Source organism: Caretta caretta, chromosome 27 (assembly GCF_965140235.1).
Source record: "Caretta caretta isolate rCarCar2 chromosome 27, rCarCar1.hap1, whole genome shotgun sequence".
Lineage (NCBI taxonomy): Eukaryota > Metazoa > Chordata > Testudines > Cheloniidae > Caretta > Caretta caretta.
This window is the reverse complement of record NC_134232.1, coordinates 14,803,246-14,821,131: the sequence shown is the minus strand read 5'-3', so window position 1 is coordinate 14,821,131 and position 17,886 is coordinate 14,803,246. Positions and strand designations below refer to the sequence as shown.

Genomic DNA, 17,886 nt, shown 5'->3' with positions numbered 1-17,886 from the left:
GTTCCGATCACATAGTCTGACCCAGGCTGGAGAAATGCACCCAAGGGGAGAATATTTGTCCCTCTTATTACAAATGGGGAAACTGAGGCTCCAAGAGATGAAGTGACTTTGCCAAGGTCACATAGGGAGTCTGTGGCGGAGCCAGATCTAGCTGAGTCCCCAGCCAGTGCCTTAGCAGCAAGACTCACTGTCCTCACTTTGCCCCCCCTCCCTCCCGGCAGAGGTCTGGCTTTCCCTTCCCTGCCCTGTCCATGTTGGCAGCTCAGACCTGGCTGTTCACCAGGCTTCTGCCCCTCATCACACTGCGGGCATTGGCTCATGTGTGCTGGGCAGCCCAGCACCTGCCCCTGGTGCTTTCTCACAGCCTCACCCGTAAATGCCCCGCGGGCGTCACTCTGAGGAGAGAAACTCATGGGAGCACTTAGTGCCTCGCTGCCAAGATCTCTGGTGGCATGACGGTCCAGTGACTCTGACCTTCTTTTATTTCAGAGAGATTTAGACATCTGTCAGGGAGCTTTTCATAGCTGTCAGGAGACCGTGCCCCTGTCTTGCCATCTGTGGAGCTAGGGAGGTAATTTCTGGTCTCCTGGGGACCAAAACCCATCGGCTCCAGGGGGGAAAACGCATCTGTCCGCTCTGCGCCAATGTGGAGCTTTTGCTGCCCGCCTGTGACCAGATCTGTTGGTCGACCTGGAATGGTGGCTAAAGTCTCGTGTGTAAAAGCTGTTCCATAGGAATTGCTGGAGGCCCGTCTAGCCCAGTCCTGTCTCCCGTGGCAGCTGCTTCAGAGGCAGGTGTAAGACACCCTGCGGGAGGCAGCCTTTGGATAACCTGCACCCAGAGTAAACTTTTTCCTACCCCCCATTAGCCAGAGGTTTGTGCCCTGTCTCAGCCTCTGTGCATCGTGTAGCTACAGGCATCGACAAATGCAGAAGCTGACACCGGCAAGCGGCTGTTTAAAGATTGGTGGTGGGAGGGGGGTGAGTAGTGGAAACCACACCTGTTGCACTCAAGCAACCACTGATCTTATTAAGAATCAACTGAAGTTGCAGATCCCCTTGTAAAGTTGTCTCCTGCTGTGAGCCAAGGCCCCCCATACCCCTCCAGAGGAGAAGGGTGGTCTAGTGGGTTAGGACACTGGGCGGGGCTCCAGCGACCCGCATTCAAATCCTGACTCAGCCACAGATGTCCTGTCTGACCTTGGGCAAATCACTCAATCTACTCTGTGCCTCAGTTTCCCTTCTGTGTACTGGGGATGCCATCTGCCTACCTCACATGGCGTCGGCGAGGATACACTCCAGTAATGATTGAGAGGGGCTCAGATATGGGGATGGGAAGTGCCTGGACAGTTCTCTTTTTGGGCGCAGCGAATGCATATAGAGGACTGAAGGGGTGCACTCTGGCTGGGGTGAATTTCACCTATTTCAGCCAAGCAGTCGGCAGCTGTGAAAACACGAGTCTCCGGAGCTAATCCGTGGGCCCAGATGGGCAACTAATCACCGAATTACAGACCCAACACCTGAGGAGCGGAACGAACACGGGAGGCACTGGAGAAGTTAAGTGAATGAGACAGGCGAGCATACGGCTGGAGCAGGCATTTTCAGTCTTGTAACGAGAGCCGTGACGGGGAGCTGCGCTCTAATCAAGGCAACAGCGGGGCCTTTTTTTAAGACCAGTGAGATTGTTGAGATATTTAGTCCGGATAACGTTCCAATTTTAGCTTGGCTGCCCTGGCTGCAATCATGGTGAAAATACCCGGAACGGTAAAAGGAGGGCATTGGAGAGAGAGAGATACACGTACATCTTGCCACGGCTGCTGTGTTGGGACATGTGAGGCTGGGTTGCTCTGTCCCCTCAAGGTTCACTGGTGTGTTGTCATGCATCCGTCAGGCCCAGATTCCAGACCCTCGTCTCCTTAGTGTTTGTCTTGCTTTGTTGCTGGTTTAAGTTTCGGCTGAGGCTGGAGGGAGGGGGCTGGGATGCTGGTCCCACGCCGCGGTGGGCTGCAGGGAGCAGCAGGAAAAGGCCCTGTAGTCCACAAAGCGCTAAACTGCCACTCGAGAGACCTGGGTTCAGTTTCCAGCTCTGCCACAGACTTTCACCTTGGGCGACCTTGGACACGTGACTCCATCTACCGTGTGCCTCTCAGTTCGCCGTCTGTGTCCAAGCTCACAGAGGGCTGTGAAGATCAGATCCAGCAGTGATTCACAGGGACTTGGCCCCCGTCGTGCTGACAGCTGTATCATCAGTAGCACTGTGCCGGGGGCCAGGAACAAGCTGGGGAGATTGACAAATCCCAGAGCTCAGTCCGGTGTGTGTTGTCTGACCCATGGCCATGGCACCTTGGGGCATCTGCACAGCTGCCATAGCCGGGTGGTCAGCGAAGGGCTGGGGGGGGAGGAGCTGTTTCTACAAGGGGGCAGGACTCTGAAGCCCCTGCTGCCCAGGAAGATGCAGAGGGTGTGCCCAGAGAACGCCAGCATGCAAACAGCGAGCGGTGCTCGCAGCTGGGGGTGCGAGCTGACTCTCCCTCTGCAGGTGTCGTTCCCCAGTGTGTGAAATTCAACCTGGGCATAGGGCCCACCAAAGGCCTAGATACCACTCAGGTGCCACCCAGGCTCTCAGAATAGGGCATAGGTGGTTGTCGTGCCTAGACCCTGTGCTTGCCGTCTGCCTGGGAGGGATTTCAGGATTTGCCGCACAGGAACCTCGCCTCCACCTTTCTTACGAGCCTGGCAGAGTTACTAACGGCCCGGCTCTGAAAATTCGCCCCCAGAGGCTTCCCGGCAGTGCCCCTCCAAGACCTTGTGTAGTTAGTTCCCGCCTCCCCGGCCTGTTCTGCCACGGTTGTGTTCTCTTGCTTTGCCTTCGAAAACCAGAGGCAACGGGAGGGAAAAGCGATGAACTGGAGAAAGGGTCACATGAAAAATAAAAAGGGGGGGCAAAAAAAAAGGTTAAAAAAACAACCCCACCCAAACCCTAAGAGTCCCTCTGAAAGGAATCAGAGGCAGAAAGCGAGAGCTTGTCCGGGTGCATTTCTCTGATTTACACAGGAGTGGATCCTTTTCAGTCACTTGTCACAGTCCCTCTTTCTGCCCTGTCCTTCTCTCTGCTGGCTGCTCCTGGGTGTACGAGCAGAGGCAAGCAGCAAATCCCAGACGTGTTTGCTGGCTGCTGGGTCAGTCGATAATGCCTACCTGCCTCTCAAGCACCTCTGAGCATCCCAGTGCAGCTGGCACCATGGGTTATCGTGCATTGTGGTTAGGTACCGTACATTGCAGGATTCCAGAGTTGGCAGAGCAACGGTTTTGTTGTTTAACTCCTTGCTCTTGCAGCAGGAAAACTCCGTTCCACAGCACCTATGGCAATCACAAGTGTTCAAAACCCATGAGTCAAAAATCACGAGACTGGCTTAAAAATCATGAGCTTTTTTTTTTTTTAAATTACATTGTGGGTTCTTTTATTTTGAGCCTTTGGAGGAGGTCACGGTTTAGAGTTTTTCCTCCACCAGGGGTAGGTACTTAAGGGAAGACCCACAATGCCACGAGACTCGTGATAGACTCATGAGAGATGACTGTGACGAAGCAGGACTGTTCTTAATGTTTCCTCTGAATAGTGTGGGGGTGCCTCAGTTTCCCCTAGGCAGTTCTTAAGTATGTAGGGGGTGGGGTGTGTGATCATTGCAGAGCCCTAGAGGGCAGGTGTGTGCAGGGGTCTGGACACAGAGAATGGCCGACACCCTGTTTCCTGGCAACTGATGGCCTGGGCCTTCCCTCTCTGCAAGGTGAGAGCTAAAGGGTTGGAGAACAAAGGAATCAGGTGCCCTCCTGGCCTGGGAAAGGGACAAAGCCCAGAGGAGGAGGGGCTGGAGGGTGAGTCAGTTTGGGGCTGGCTGGGACATGGAGTGAAAGGCAGATGGGATTGTCTGGCTCACTGCCCCCCAAAATGGACCCAGCTGAGGGGTCCGGTTCTCTGCACCTACAAGCTCTGTGTTAGACCATGTTCCTGTCATCTAATAAACCTTCTGTTTTACTGGCTGGCTGAGAGTCCCGTCTGACTGCGGAGTTGGGGTGCGGGACCCTCTGGCTTCCCCAGGATCCCGCCTGGGCGGACTCGCTGGGGGAAGCGCACGGAGGGGCAGAGGATGCTGAATGCTCCGAGGTCAGACCCAGGAAGGGGGAAGCCGGGTGAGCTGTGTGTCCTGCAGACAGGCTGCTCCCAGAGAGGAGACTTCCCCAGAGTCCTGCCTGGCTTCATGGGGAGCAGTTCTAGAGCATCGCCCGGGGACTCCGTGACAATGACAAATGCTCTTTCCAACTTCACGAGCAAGAGTCTGAAAAAATTAGCCTAGCGGTGGGCTCCTGAGTCCCTCCACCAAAATAAGTGGCCCGATTTTTAGCAGTGCCACATACCCACCAGTTCCCATTCACTCCAGGGTGCAGCGGTTTTCAAAACACAGCCGCCTGTGTAGCTGGGTAAATAAGGATTTAGGGATGATGAGCCTGCCTGATTGTATCACTTGAACGGTACAGCTGTAGTGAAGCCGGTACAACGCTTTTGTAGACAAGACCTCCCTGGGCCCAAAGCAGGTACCAGAAGCCAGCGTGTCCCCTGTGTCCAGCGGAACAGCAAAGCTCCAGGCCTCTCCAAGCACCATAGCTCATTCTACAGCTCGAGAGCCGCCCAGGCTTCCTCTGGAGTTTGTTGTGATTGAGATATATCAGGGCCTGGGCCTGGGAATATTGGGAAAGCTCTGAAGTGGGCTAACGATGGATAACTCCCCCCGCCCCCAACGCCCACACCATAAGGTTGATTGTATTGTGGAGTGGCATTACAGTACGGTTCTAATTATTGTTCCATGTAATTATCACTAATTCATCTAACCATGTTCTGTTCTGTGAAGGTTTTTATACCACCCTTAGCGCCGTCGTTTCTGAGAACGTTTCCGTCGTGCATTAAGTGACCGGACGGACCTCAAGTGACTGATGTCAGTCACTTCTCTCCGCTCTGCCCAGGGGAGAAGTGGGGGAGCAGCCTGCTGTTTGTTTGGGGTTTTATTTTTGGGGCAGTTATGTGCGCACCATGCTGTGTGTGTGAGCGAAAGCTGGTCGGAGCAGCGCGCCTGTCGCTTGGAGAGGATGGTGCTGCAAGGTTGGATGGTTCTTGGTCTCTACAGACATTCGTCTCCTAGTCTCACACTGGTCCCTGGGAAAGCACCATGTCCGTGCTGCGGACAGCTCTCTTGTGCCTGGAGCGTGGGGTTGTCCACCATGTTCCTTGTCCTGGAGCTTCAGATGATCTTAGCTTTGGAGATAAAGGCCAAGACCTTGCCCGTGACTTGCTGGTCCCTGGAGGGCTGGCCTAGGGGGCGTAGAGCAGGTGTGACGTGCTGCGATGTTCTGTACTGGTTGGGCTCCCTGGGGGCGATGGCTTCGTGCCCAGATGTAACGCGTTGCTGGAAGCTGACTGGAGTTCTCTGAGTCACCGTTGGCTCAGGGTGAATGCAGCCACTTCCCTGCAGGCCTCAGGGGCTGCAGATGGCCCATCCCCTGCCACTTGTGCCTCCCCGCAGCCTAGTTCACCATTGCCGCCTTGTGCCATTGCGTCTGCCAGCAGGCAGCGGGTGTGACATGCTGCCGAGTCAGGATGGTGGTGTTTCACGCTTGCTTTGCCCTAGCATGAACCACAGTGTGCTGCATAGTGACACTGAGCAAGGCCAGTGGCCATGCCCCATGTTCTCCCGTCCCCATTATTGCCAAGGGACACGTGCTTTGTTATCTCCTGTTTGTCCAGACGACTCCCTCCTTGGCATTGGGAGGCCGCTTCGAACAGGGTGGTTCAGGACGGTCACCCAGCCGTGTACAGCCCAGGATTAATTGGTCATCTTCTACCTTGATTAATGGGCCTCCTTGGTCCTCTCTCCCAGTATCTTCACACGAGCTCTTCCTATTCCACTAGGGCCGCGTTAACTGCCTCGGCTTTACTGCTGCCCTGCTCCTTCCCCTGCAGCCATGACTAGCTCAGGATGCTGCCCCCCTGCTCCTCCATTGGAGGTGTGAGTCCAGTCACGTCCCCATGGAGACGTGTTGGCTGCTGCTTCTTCCTTGGATTTCCCCTTTGCAGCCTGCTGTGACTTCATGACGGTGCGTGAGATAGAAACATAGGCTCTATGTTTGTACAGCACCTAGCACATGCCTGGACTCCTAGGTGCTAACACAGTACAGAAAATAATAATAATAATAATTTGGGCATTAAGTCTCATAGCACATGTACTACAGACCCTGGCTCCTGGAGTCATGGGAGTACACCGGCTCTCAGCCTTCATTTCACTAGCTTTTATACTTGCAAAGGAAGGCTGGAAAATGTGATTCGAGTGTCACCGATGTGGCAACATCTGCCTGAGTTTGCAGAAAGCCTGAGACAATTGCTCTGAACTGTGTAGTGCATTTCAAGAGGGTGTTAACTCCAAGACCGCTGCTCTGGGGGGTGCTGGCAACCCCAACCCAGTAGAGGACTGTGTGAGTGGCAGTAGGGGGAGAGTGCGGTGGGCATAGCCCCCACTCCAGCAGGGACAAGCAGCTGGTGGGTACATGCTGCCTCCCACACCCCCTGCTGCCTCCCACACCCCCTGCTGCCATTCCTGCTGCTTTCCCTGGGGTTCTCGTGTTGCTGCCCTGGCGTCTTGGGGTGGGAAGCCCCTGCCACTCCTAGTGGAGGGTGGGACAACGGGGTGGGGTCTTGGGGGAGTGACTCTGGCCCAAGGGGTTCCAAGGCCCCCTATTGCCATTTGCCAGACCTGGTCCCAGCCTTGCCCACCCTGCTCCCTTTCCAGCAAGCTAGGCACACTTACAACTTTTGCCATCTCAGGGGGAAAAGGAGAGTGTTTGCTCCCTCTTGAGGCTGCTGGGAGGTGCTGCGCCCTTGCAAGGGAAGAGCTGCTGAACCGTTCTGTTACTGCTTAGCAGGATGGGCGCTCAGGATGGGACGGCCCAGACCGTGGGTTCGGTCAGTGCCTTTCTCTTGCTGCTCCTCCCAGGGTTTTAAAGCTATTTCACCAGTCCAGCGGTTGCTGAGAGACTTTCCAGCTGAGCGGGGCGCGAGCCGTGCCAGCCAGAGCCGCCGGAGGGGCTCAACGTCTCTGAAAACCTGGCTCTGCGGGCGTCCCAGGGTGGGCTCTGGAAAAGGGAGCCCCACAGAGAGTGTGGGGTTGGCGAGGGAGTAGGGGAGGTCATGGGTCTCTTTGTCAGTCACCTCCTCTCCCCCTTCCCCTGCTCCGAGAGGCCTAGAGAAGCGTTTTGGAGCAGAGGGAGTCGGTGCAGGGGTCGCTGGGGGACAGGCTCGTACAGAAAGTCGGACGAGATGGCCTGGAACTCTGTGACCCTGACAGGAGACACCCCGGCTCTGCAGATAGGGTGGGGGAGGCCTCTAGACCAGGGGGCCGGGCAGGGCAGGGCAGCCTCTGACCTGCGCTGGTCACCGCGAGAGCTCGCTAACGGGACACAGCACCGCCGGGCTCAGGGCTCCTGGGTTAGCAGCACTGCCCGGCTCAGGGCTCCTGAATGGGCCCGGTAAGGGGAGTCGTCCTGGGCCTGTATTAACAGCACCGCTCCTGCTCGGTGCTTACAAAAACACCGTCCTCACCTGTGCCAGGTGGAGCTCACCCCCCCCCGGTGACGGGACTGTTCCCAGGACTCCAGGGATGGGAGCAGGTGACTCGAAACCAGGCCTGCTGGGAGTTGAAGGCCAGGGGGGTCCAGTTCTCTGGGGCTCCCAAGCAGTGAGGTCTCTGCAAGGGGCCTGGGGAAGGCTCGGCAGCAGGATCTGACAGGGATCTAGAGCCCAGCTGGGAGGGCTGAAAAGGACTGTAGGGCGGGCAGGTGAGGAAGCCCTGATAAAGTGCTAGGAAGCCTCTCTGAGCCTAGTGGCAGCTGCTGACGTGGCTCGCTGGGGATATGAGGGCTGGATGGTTCTGTGGAGTGTTTGATGGGGGTAAACAACACCCACAAGGGGAGAAGTGTGGCAGAAACACCAGCTGCCGTGGTTTGTTTGAGGCAAAATGGAAGGAAACTGAGGCAGGGCCTGGCGCCAGACCTGGGAAGCCTTGCTACAAGTATCTTTCAGCAAAGGGGTTTTAAGAGCCTTCAGCCTCACAACCCCGCCACTGACTGGGTAACACCGTGTCCCTGTTTGGTGAAGGGGCTTGTCCGAGTGCCCCAGGTTAGATTCAGGACATAGCCAGGAACAGAGCCTGGAGGTCAAGGACTAAAGGCTAGAAACTGAAGCAATCCCCGGCTCTGGGAGGGAGTGGGGTCTGGTGGATTAGAGCAGGAGGGGCTGGGAGCCAGGACTCCTGGGTTCACTCCCCGGCTCTGGGAGGGAGTGGGGTCTAGTGGGTTAGTTTGGGGGGGCTGGGAGGCAGGAGTTCTGGGTTCTGGCTCTGTGTCAGGAAGGGGAATGGGGTCTAGTGGGTTAGAGCGGGGGTGGAGGCTGGGACCAAGTGTGTTAGGCGCTGTACAATCCTAGAATAATAGACAGCCCTTGTCCAAAGGAGCGTGCAGCCTAAGCAGACAAGATGGACAAAGGGCAGGGAAAGGGATAGAACATGCAAGGAGAAATACAAACTTACGTTCAACCTGAAGTGACAGGAATCCCCGATTCTCTGTCACATCCAGGAGGTCAGACTAGATGATCAGAATGGGCCCTTCTGGCCTTTAGTTGGATGAATCTAAGTGCCCGGTTCTGTGCTCTGACCACTAGACCCCCCCCCCCCCGGGCTGAGTAGCTGCTGCTGAGCCAGTTGATCCCGTATAACACTTCCTGGTCTCAGGCACGAGCTTGTCTAGTAGGATGCGGGGACCTGCCTCGTGTCCCACAGACAGTAGCAGAACCCCTCTGTCCAGCTGGTCTTTGCGCTCCCCCCGAGGTGTCTCAGGCTGTCTGTACAGTGTGAGTGATAAACACCAGCTGGGGCTCTATCTTTCTCACCTTTTCGGAGCCCGCCTTTCAAGGGTGGCAAATGTTCTGCAGGCCCCCAAACTGGGGTGCAGCCGAGCCGCTCCCTCAGTGCTGGCACATCTCGGAGGGCACCGTTTTTCATTGTCACAGCACCACTGGGTGAACGAGCTCCTCCCTGGGAGTGGTTTCCCAGCTCCCCCTCAAGTATCCTGTGCAGGGCTAGCTCCTGCCGACCCCCCAGACACGGGGATGCCTGCGGACCGAAGATGATTTCAAGCTCCACCAAACATGGCCAAAGTACCCCAAAAAACCAACCCCCAGCTCAGCCCAGTGTTTGAGTTGAAAGGGGGAAAGACCACACACGGCACAGAAGCGTGTGGTGGGGGCGGCCATCCTTCTATTTAAAGGGGCCTCCAAGTCGGAGCTGCAAATCTTACCTTTTGGCACCTCCACAGAGGCGGCATTGGGGACGTAAGGGCCAAATGGAAGGGTTTGGGCTGGCAGGTGCGATTAGCTGTGAGTGCAAAGCGGTGCCCCACAAAAGAGGAGGCTGTGATGGGCGTGAGGGTGGATGAAGAACCCCCCATTTAGCACAGGCAAGTAAACGATGTCCTTGCAGTGGACGCTGAGCTGGCTTCGGGCAGGAGCCTCTTGTACTCTGCTTGCTCCCTGGGAGAGATTAGCTACTCGCCTCCAGAAAGCCAGAGGACACCGGCCATCCCTGGGGAGCATAGAGGTCTGTCATTCACACCACACCAGGATTGTTGCTGGTGTCAGGGAACTTTAGGGAAGTTCCTTCTTTCCCCATCCCAAGCCCATTGTATCCTCCCGGAAATGCACAGCTACCCACAGCTTATGCATTAGGTAATGCCTCATGCCTAATGCCAACTCCCTGAGCTGTGAAGGCTGTTCCTATTGCTTTGGGAGCCTCTGCCGTACCCCTTCTCCTTAGACCCAACTCAGAGCGAGACCCTAGGCAGGCAGAGAAGCCAGGCAGGTGTGTGACCTAAACCTGCCTTGTGTCAGTGCAAGGTAATTCCCACCTTGCCTGGACTCAGTCCCTTTAAAATCCAAGCACCCGCTCACTGGGGGGGGGTTGTGCTTCCTCCCGTAGATATGAAACGACCGCTGAGCCTGCCCCACTCCGCTGAGAACAGGACCCACCTGGCCGAGACGGCGGGGAGCCAGTCGGAGCAGCGCACGAAGCGGGAGAAGAAGCACCAGTCGTTCACTCTGTGCGAGGTCTGCAACATCCAGCTCAATTCGCCTGCCCAGGCACAGATACACTACAATGGAAAATCCCACCAGAAACGCCTCAAGCAGCTCAACAAAGGGAAGGTGCCAACGGGCCAAGGTGAGGGGTCGGCCGGCAGGGCTACCGGCAGGGCAGCTGGAGCCCGGGGGCGCTGGGAAGGGCTTGCCTCTGTTGCCCGGCCCCTGTCCTTATGGGCGTAAGTTGGAGTGACGAACGGCCCGGTTGCGTGGCTGGGGTTGCTGCCCTGGACTCCGACTGCTGTTGCATATAAAAACCTACCGTCTCGGCCATCACCAGCCTGCCCCAACAAATCCAGCCAATCAGGGGGTGGGAGTTAGGGGGATACCCCAAGCCCCCAGATAAAGGAGCGTCTCCGCCTCCTATTGGACGCCGGTCACTCGCTAGGATCTCTGAACCCAGATGTCTCGGTGACCGTGCGGCCTGAGTTTGCTGCTCTTCGGTGTCCGCGTGTTGTTCCCGTGCGTACACGAACGCGGTCGCCAGCGCCCTGGGTCGCCAGCGCCCACTCTGGTTTGGTTTGGGTGTCTTTTGCGCAGCTGCTGGAACTAGAGGTGCTGTGGGGGCTGCCGCGCCCCCTGGCTGGACGTGGTTTCCATCATATCCAGGGTTGACCGTTTGGTTCACTGGCTCTCAGCCCCCCCACTGAACACATTGGCCCAGCACCTCTGGCCTTTTGTGCACAGGAATGGCCATGCCGGCCGCCCTGGGGGATAGTGTAGCTGTTACGTGGCCAGGTTGCCCTGTTTGGATTCGGACAGTCTCCTCCCGTGGCGACAGGGCTACCTTTTTAGTGGCGTCATTTTATGATCTAGTTTCCCAGCACACCCATCTTTTGTAACTACCTCATGCTGGTTACCTTCAGCTGGCGAAACTCATTCCGTGTTGGTGCTAAGGGTGAAGGGTCAGTTTTCACAAGCACCGACATCACTGTCACAGGCAGGTTGGCCCTTGAAGGGGAAATGGGCCCCACTCCCCCGTGACACGACCTATTTGCTGCACCAGGTGGGGAGAAATGAATTGTCAAGCGAGAGCTGGTCCTGTGACAAACCTGGGTGCTGCATAGCCATCCATGGCCAGGAGGGGACACTCGAGAGGTGCCTGACCCTGCTTAAATGTCCCTTTTCAAAAGCGAAAAGTCAGTGGAAGTCATTGGAAATCAATAGGACCTAGGTGCTTCTGAAAAGTTTCACCCGCAATCCTTCTGCCCAGGGGTTTTGGAAGTGGTGACCTTAATAAAGCACCGTGAGGTACTGTGCAGTATTCACACAATGCTAAACGTAGATCCCTTAAATCCACCACAGCTGTCTTTTATGTTAAATTCTTTGCCATTTGTACTTTTCTGCTGCTCCATTTGGCTGTGCGTCGTCAGGGCTCAGCATGGTGTTTGCACTGACGGGTCAGTGGACTGCTGACGGGTCACTGGTGAAATGTGTGCCGTTGTCTGTTGTTAGCTCATTTGGAGTCTCATGGTGAGCAAATAGTGATTTGTGACCTGATGTGACATTGTCACTTGATATGTTTATACCATAAACTGCTCAGTTAAAAGCCAAGAGGTAATCTTTCCATTTAATTCAAACAGCTCTGCACCTGTGTTAGACCCAGGGCTATCAGGGAGTTCATGTTTTCCATTTTTGCTTCCTGTATTTATTGCCAAATTCACAGCTGCATAACTTATCTTAGCTGGCAGCCATCATGCTTGTCCTGAATAGAACTTGGTGGGCATTGCTCTTTCACTTCTCCATGTCCAGATAGCCACTGGGTTGTGCTTAGTACATCCGATTTGGTGCCATATCATACTGTGATGTAAAGTCCTTCGCAGAGAATTCCCATCGTGTGCAGCAGCTCCTCGTACAGTCCCAGTCAGACGGTGCATGGAGGTGTCCTGGTTTTCCACCTAGAATTCTTCTATCAAACTCTTGTACGGTTGGGTCACTTCGTGTTTCTCATTTTGTTTTGCGAATGGGGAGCACTCAGTTCTCTTCAAAGGCCTTTTCCTGCTGCTCCTCGCTTTCGCTAGACGTGGGTTGCCCATAAAATGCATCCATTGACGCGAAGCTCTTCACCAGAGCCATTGTTTCACATTTACCCAGTGTGTTTGCAACTTCCTGCCCATTTTTCCGCAGTTTCTCTGTAAGGCTTCCCACTCTGTAAGGCCTGTTTCTGCCTCCGCTGATTTCAATGAAACCGCTTACAGCCAAAACCAACCAGTTGCATTTCATAGAATCATAGAATCATAGAATATCAGGGTTGGAAGGGACCTCAGGAGGTCATCTAGACCAACCCCCTGCACAAAGCAGGACCAATCCCCAATTAAATCATCCCAGCCAGGGCTTTGTCAAGCCTGACCTTAAAAACTTCTAAGGAAGGAGATTCTACAACCTCCCTAGGTAACGCATTCCAGTGTTTCACCACCCTCCTAGTGAAAAAGTTTTTCCTAATATCCAATCTAAACCTCCCCCACTGCAACTTGAGACCATTACTCCTTGTCCTGTCCTCTTCTACCACTGAGAATAGTCTAGAACCATCCTCTCTGGAAGCACTTCTCAGGTAGTTGAAAGCAGCTATCCAATCCCCCCTCATTCTTCTCTTCTGCAGACTAAACAATCCCAGTTCCCTCAGCCTCTCCTCATAAGTCATGTGTTCCAGACCCCTAATCATTTTTGTTACCCTTCGCTGGACTCGCTCCAGTTTATCCACATCCTTCTTGTAGTGTGGGGCCCAAAACTGGACACAGTACTCCATTTGAGGCCTCACCAATGTTGAATAGAGGGGGACAATCACGTCCCTCGATCTGCTCGCTATGCCCCTACTTATACATCCCAAAATGCCATTGGCCTTCTTGGCAACAAGGGCACACTGCTGACTCATATCCAGCTTCTCGTCCACTGTCACCCCTAGGTCCTTTTCCGCAGAACTGCTGCCTAGCCATTCGGTCCCTAGTCTGTAGCTGTGCATTGGGTTCTTCCGTCCTAAGTGCAGGACCCTGCACTTATCCTTACTGAACCTCATCAGATTTCTTTTGGCCCAATCCTCCAATTTGACTAGGTCCCTCTGTATCCTATCCCTGCCCTCCAGCGTATCTACCACTCCTCCTAGTTTAGTATCATCCGCAAATTTGCTGAGAGTGCAATCCACACCATCCTCCAGATCATTTATGAAGATATTGAACAAAACCGGCCCCAGGACCGACCCACCCCTGTGGCACTCCACTTGACACCGGCTGCCAACTAGACATGGAGCCATTGATCACTACCCGTTGAGCCCGACAATCTAGCCAACTTTCTACCCACCTTATAGTGCATTCATCCAGCCCATGCTTCTTTAACTTGCTGACAAGAATACTGTGGGAGACCGTGTCAAAAGCTTTGCTAAAGTCAAGAAACAATACATCCACTGCTTTCCCTTCATCCACAGAACCAGTAATCTCATCATAGAAGGCGATTAGATTAGTCAGGCATGACCTTCCCTTGGTGAATCCATGCTGACTGTTCCTGATCACTTTCCTCTCATGTAAGTGCTTCAGGATTGATTCTTTGAGGACCTGCTCCATGATTTTTCCAGGGATTTTTCCAGGCTGACTGGCCTGTAGTTCCCAGGATCCTCCTCCTTCCCTTTTTTAAAGATGGGCACTACATTAGCCTTTTTCCAGTCATCCGGGACTTCCCCCATTCGCCACGAGTTTTCAAAGATAATGGCCAATGGCTCTGCAATCACAGCTGCCTATTCCTTTAGCACTCTTGGATGCAACTCGTCCGGCCCCATGGACTTGTGCACGTCCAGCTTTTCTAAATAGTCCCTAACCACCTCTATCTCCACAGAGGGCTGGCCATCTATTCCCCATGTTGTGATGCCCTGCGCAGCAGTCTGGGAGCTGACCTTGTTCGTGAAGACAGAGGCAAAAAAAGCATTGAGTACATTAGCTTTTTCCACATCCTCTGTCACTAGGTTGCCTCCCTCATTCATTAAGGGGCCCACACTTTCCTTGGCTTTCTTCTTGTTGCCAACATACCTGAAGAAACCCTTCTTGTTACTCTTGACATCTCTGGCTAGCTGCAGCTCCAGGTGCGATTTGTCCCTCCTGATTTCATTCCTACATGCCCGAGCAATATTTTTATACTCTTCCCTGGTCATATGTCCAACCTTCCACTTCTTGTAAGCTTCTTTTTTATGTTTAAGATCCGCTAGGATTTCACCGTTAAGCCAAGCTGGTCGCCTGCCATATTTACTATTCTTTCGACACATCAGGATGGTTTGTCCCTGTAACCTCAACAGGGATTCCTTGAAATACAGCCAGCTCTCCTGGACTCCTTTCCCCTTCATGTTAGTCCCCCAGGGGATCTTACCCATCTGTTCCCTGAGGGAGTCGAAGTCTGCTTTCCTGAAGTCCAGGGTCCGTATCCTGCTGCTGTCCTTTCTGCCTTGTGTCAGGATCCTGAACTCAACCAACTCATGGTCACTGCCTCCCAGATTCCCATCCACTTTTGCTTCCCCCACTAATTCTTCCCGGTTTGTGAGTAGCAGGTCAAGAAAAGCTCCCCCCCTAGTTGGCTCCTCTAGCACTTGCACCAGGAAATTGTCCCCTACACTTTCCAAAAACTTCCTGGATTGTCTATGCACCGCTTTCTGTTGAGGAAGAAGGGGGATGTTTAGCTTGTCGCTCCGGCGTATGGGTTGAAAGTTCTGTGCGTCCTGTTGTTTGTTTGTACGAGCCGCAGTTCAGATCAGGGCCCCATTGTGCTCGGAGCTTATGGACACATAGTCCTGACTTAGCTCTTTTATTCTAGAGCTTTTCATCTTTACATCTCAAAGTGCTTTCCAACGGAGGGTCAGGATCATTACCCTCATTTTACAGATGGGGAGACTGAGGCACGGAGACTTTGATTTGCCCTAGGTCACTGAGCAGGCCTGTAGCAGAGCCAAGAATTGAACCCAGGTCTCATGAGTTCCAGTCCACTGCATTATCCATGCAGCCATGTTACCTCTCAAATATGCCGAGTGTTTCGTGGGCAGTGTTTTCAAGCTGCCTGTTGAAATGGAACCTCTTTAGAAAGTTTGTTGTTTTTAAGCAGCTTCTCTTTTTGGAGGTCCAAGTTCCTGGAATTGTTTGTTGTCTAACTAGTATAAAAGGTTTCAGAGGAGCAGCCGTGTTAGTCTGTATCCGCAAAAAGAACAGGAGGACTTGTGACACCTTAGAGACTAACACGTTTATTTGACCATAAGCTTTCGTGAGCTACAGCTCACTGATCGCTGTCTACTTCACAAGAAAACATGGAGTATCCTCCCGGCACGCAGGGTCATGTGTCCACTGGATACTTCTGCTACCAGCAGTTCGCAGTGGTGCAGAATTGCATATTAACCAATTGCCAGTTTGCAACATAACTAAGTGAATACATTTCCCTGCCCCTGGACAGAGCCCCTGCTTAAATACAGTCAGCTTGATCATTCAGAGTCTTCGTCTTTGATTTCCTGGCTGGAGGCAGGGATGTGCCCAGCATCACCCCACCGGTAACTGACAGAGCTGGGAACAGAACCTAGGTCTGACTCCTAACTACTGGGCAATGCTGTCTCTCCACACCTCTCTCCTGTCTCAGCAGCTGTTCTCAGGAGTTCTCACGGTGGCTGTGATATGTCAGTGTGGGGAGGGCGCCTTCTTCCCGGCCAAGTGGTGTTCCTTGGCGATAATAAATACAGATCAGTGGCTTTTCCCGGGTGGGAGGTAGGAGCCATTAGTTCTGCATGAAGCTTCGAGGCCGCTCGTTGGCGGGGGGCTCGGTTCCTTTCGGTACTGTGCCTTGAGCTGGTCACCCTGGGCTCGGAGGCTGGCGCTGCCGGGTTGAACACGTAATGTACGTTCCGTCCTGCAGGGGGTGCTGCACCGGGAGCCCCCAATCACCTCCCTTTCTCCCCAGCCTAGACACTGCTGGGGCAGGCTCAGGGCCATGCCTGAATGGGCTGGGCTAGAGATGGGGTCCTACCAAATCGTCACGGAGGCTCACTGGGAGGGGCTGGCTGGGAGAGGGAGTAGCTGGTGGGAGCCCCCTGCTCAGCATGTTGATCCACAAAGGCTCTGAACCTGCTCCGGTCCTGTCGCTTGTGTGGTAGCGGCTCACGGTCCCAGGTTCCGGCCCGTCTCATCCCTCCATGCAAGCAGGGTCGGAGTGGGTTCCTTTTGCCTGGTCTGGGGATGCATTGAAGATTCAGGGCTGTCAGCTCCGTGCCAGACGCATTTGATACGTTTCGATAGAACTGCAGTGGGAATGGCGCGGTTCTGCTGTGCTCTCCGCGCCCACTGGGCCCCCCACACCAGACCTCGCTCCAGATGCTCTACGAACCCTCCGTTGGTGCTGCTGTACTGTCGGGGCTCATCTCCACCGTGCAGCTTGAAAGCAGAGTGTGGAAAAATCTGGAAACCAGTGCAGTGCAAAATGCTCCTTCTTCTCTGCCAGACATCAGGCCAGATCCCCAGGTGGTGTAAACTGACGTCAGTGGAGTGACACTGATTCACATGAGCTGAGGAAGTGGCCGTCTGCACTTAAACTGAAGAGTCCAGTGCTGCAAAGGGCTCTGATCCTGTGCTGTGCTGGGTACCACCCAGAACGCGAGCTGGACTCAATGGGATGCAAGCCAGTTGCAGGGTTAGGCTAGACAGCACTAAATTGCCCTCGAGATCAAATCCTTCCTGGTGTGTTCACAGTGCCCAGAGCTGGTGTCTGACTGGTAAAGGGTGCAGGGCCTGGTCGACAGTGGAAGGACTCCTTCTGGAGAGGTGAGATCAGGCTGAGGGGGAGCTGTAAGGAGACGAGACGATGGCCCTTTGGGAGAGGGCCCAGCACAGGGCGTGAGAGCCCCTTAGGTCTTCAGACGAAGGCTCAAGAGGGATTTGAACGGTTCTTACACCTGGTGAACTTCACCCAGTGCAATTCCATAAGAAATGAGCGAACTCGAATGCAGCTTGTTTGTTAAAGTATCGAAATCAGAGGGCTTTAAAAAGAGAGAATAAATGATATAAAATAATATGAAGTTGGATAGAGACTGAAAGTTCTTCTGGGCCAGAATTGTATCCTGGCAGACAGCTTGTCTGCAGCTAAATCAAAGGTAGCTTTTATGGTTACTGATAGATTTTTCTCATGATCTCCCTCTGGCTTCTGGGATTAATTCCACAAAGGCTCTAATCACTTATGTTGTGCAGCAGAGAGCCGTGGAAAGAATATCTCGGCAAACAGATACAATAATCAGCACTGTTACTATTTATTAACTGCACCCAAAAGTATCCCAGCGAAATCAAATGATCAGTCACTGGGGATTTCCTTGTCGGGTAAACCCTGGATTTTTTGCTGTCTGAAGTTGGATTTCAATGCAGGAAGAAGCTGGGAAGTTGGAATGCGGGACGTTTTCGTTCCTAGGCTGGTGTTTCAAATCCAGCCTGGGTTAAAGTGACTTGTGCTCTTCAGTGCTGTTGCAAGTCCCATCCATTTTTATTTGGGTGGCTAGAAGCCCCAGCCAAGAGCAGGGCCCTGTTGTGCGAGGTGCTGTACAAACACCATGCAAGAGACAGCCTTGCTGCCAAGGAGCTTCCAGTCTAACTCGATAAGACAGACAAAGGACGGGAGGGGAAACTGAAACGGTCACAACTGACTGGTCACAACACAACCCAG

General features: G+C 53.9%; 1 protein-coding gene across 5 annotated transcripts in view; it reads left to right on the top strand.

Annotated features, from left to right (window-relative positions):
• The window catches only part of LOC125626683 (zinc finger protein 385C), a 203,778-nt gene that overhangs the window by 65,194 nt on the left and 120,698 nt on the right, over positions 1-17,886 (top strand). For all 5 annotated transcript variants that reach the window (XM_048829998.2, XM_048829996.2, XM_048829994.2 and 2 more), the window contains exon 2: positions 10,070-10,309. In XM_048829998.2, coding sequence (XP_048685955.1) covers positions 10,070-10,309 — 240 coding nt within the window. The remainder of the gene's footprint in view (positions 1-10,069; positions 10,310-17,886) is intronic.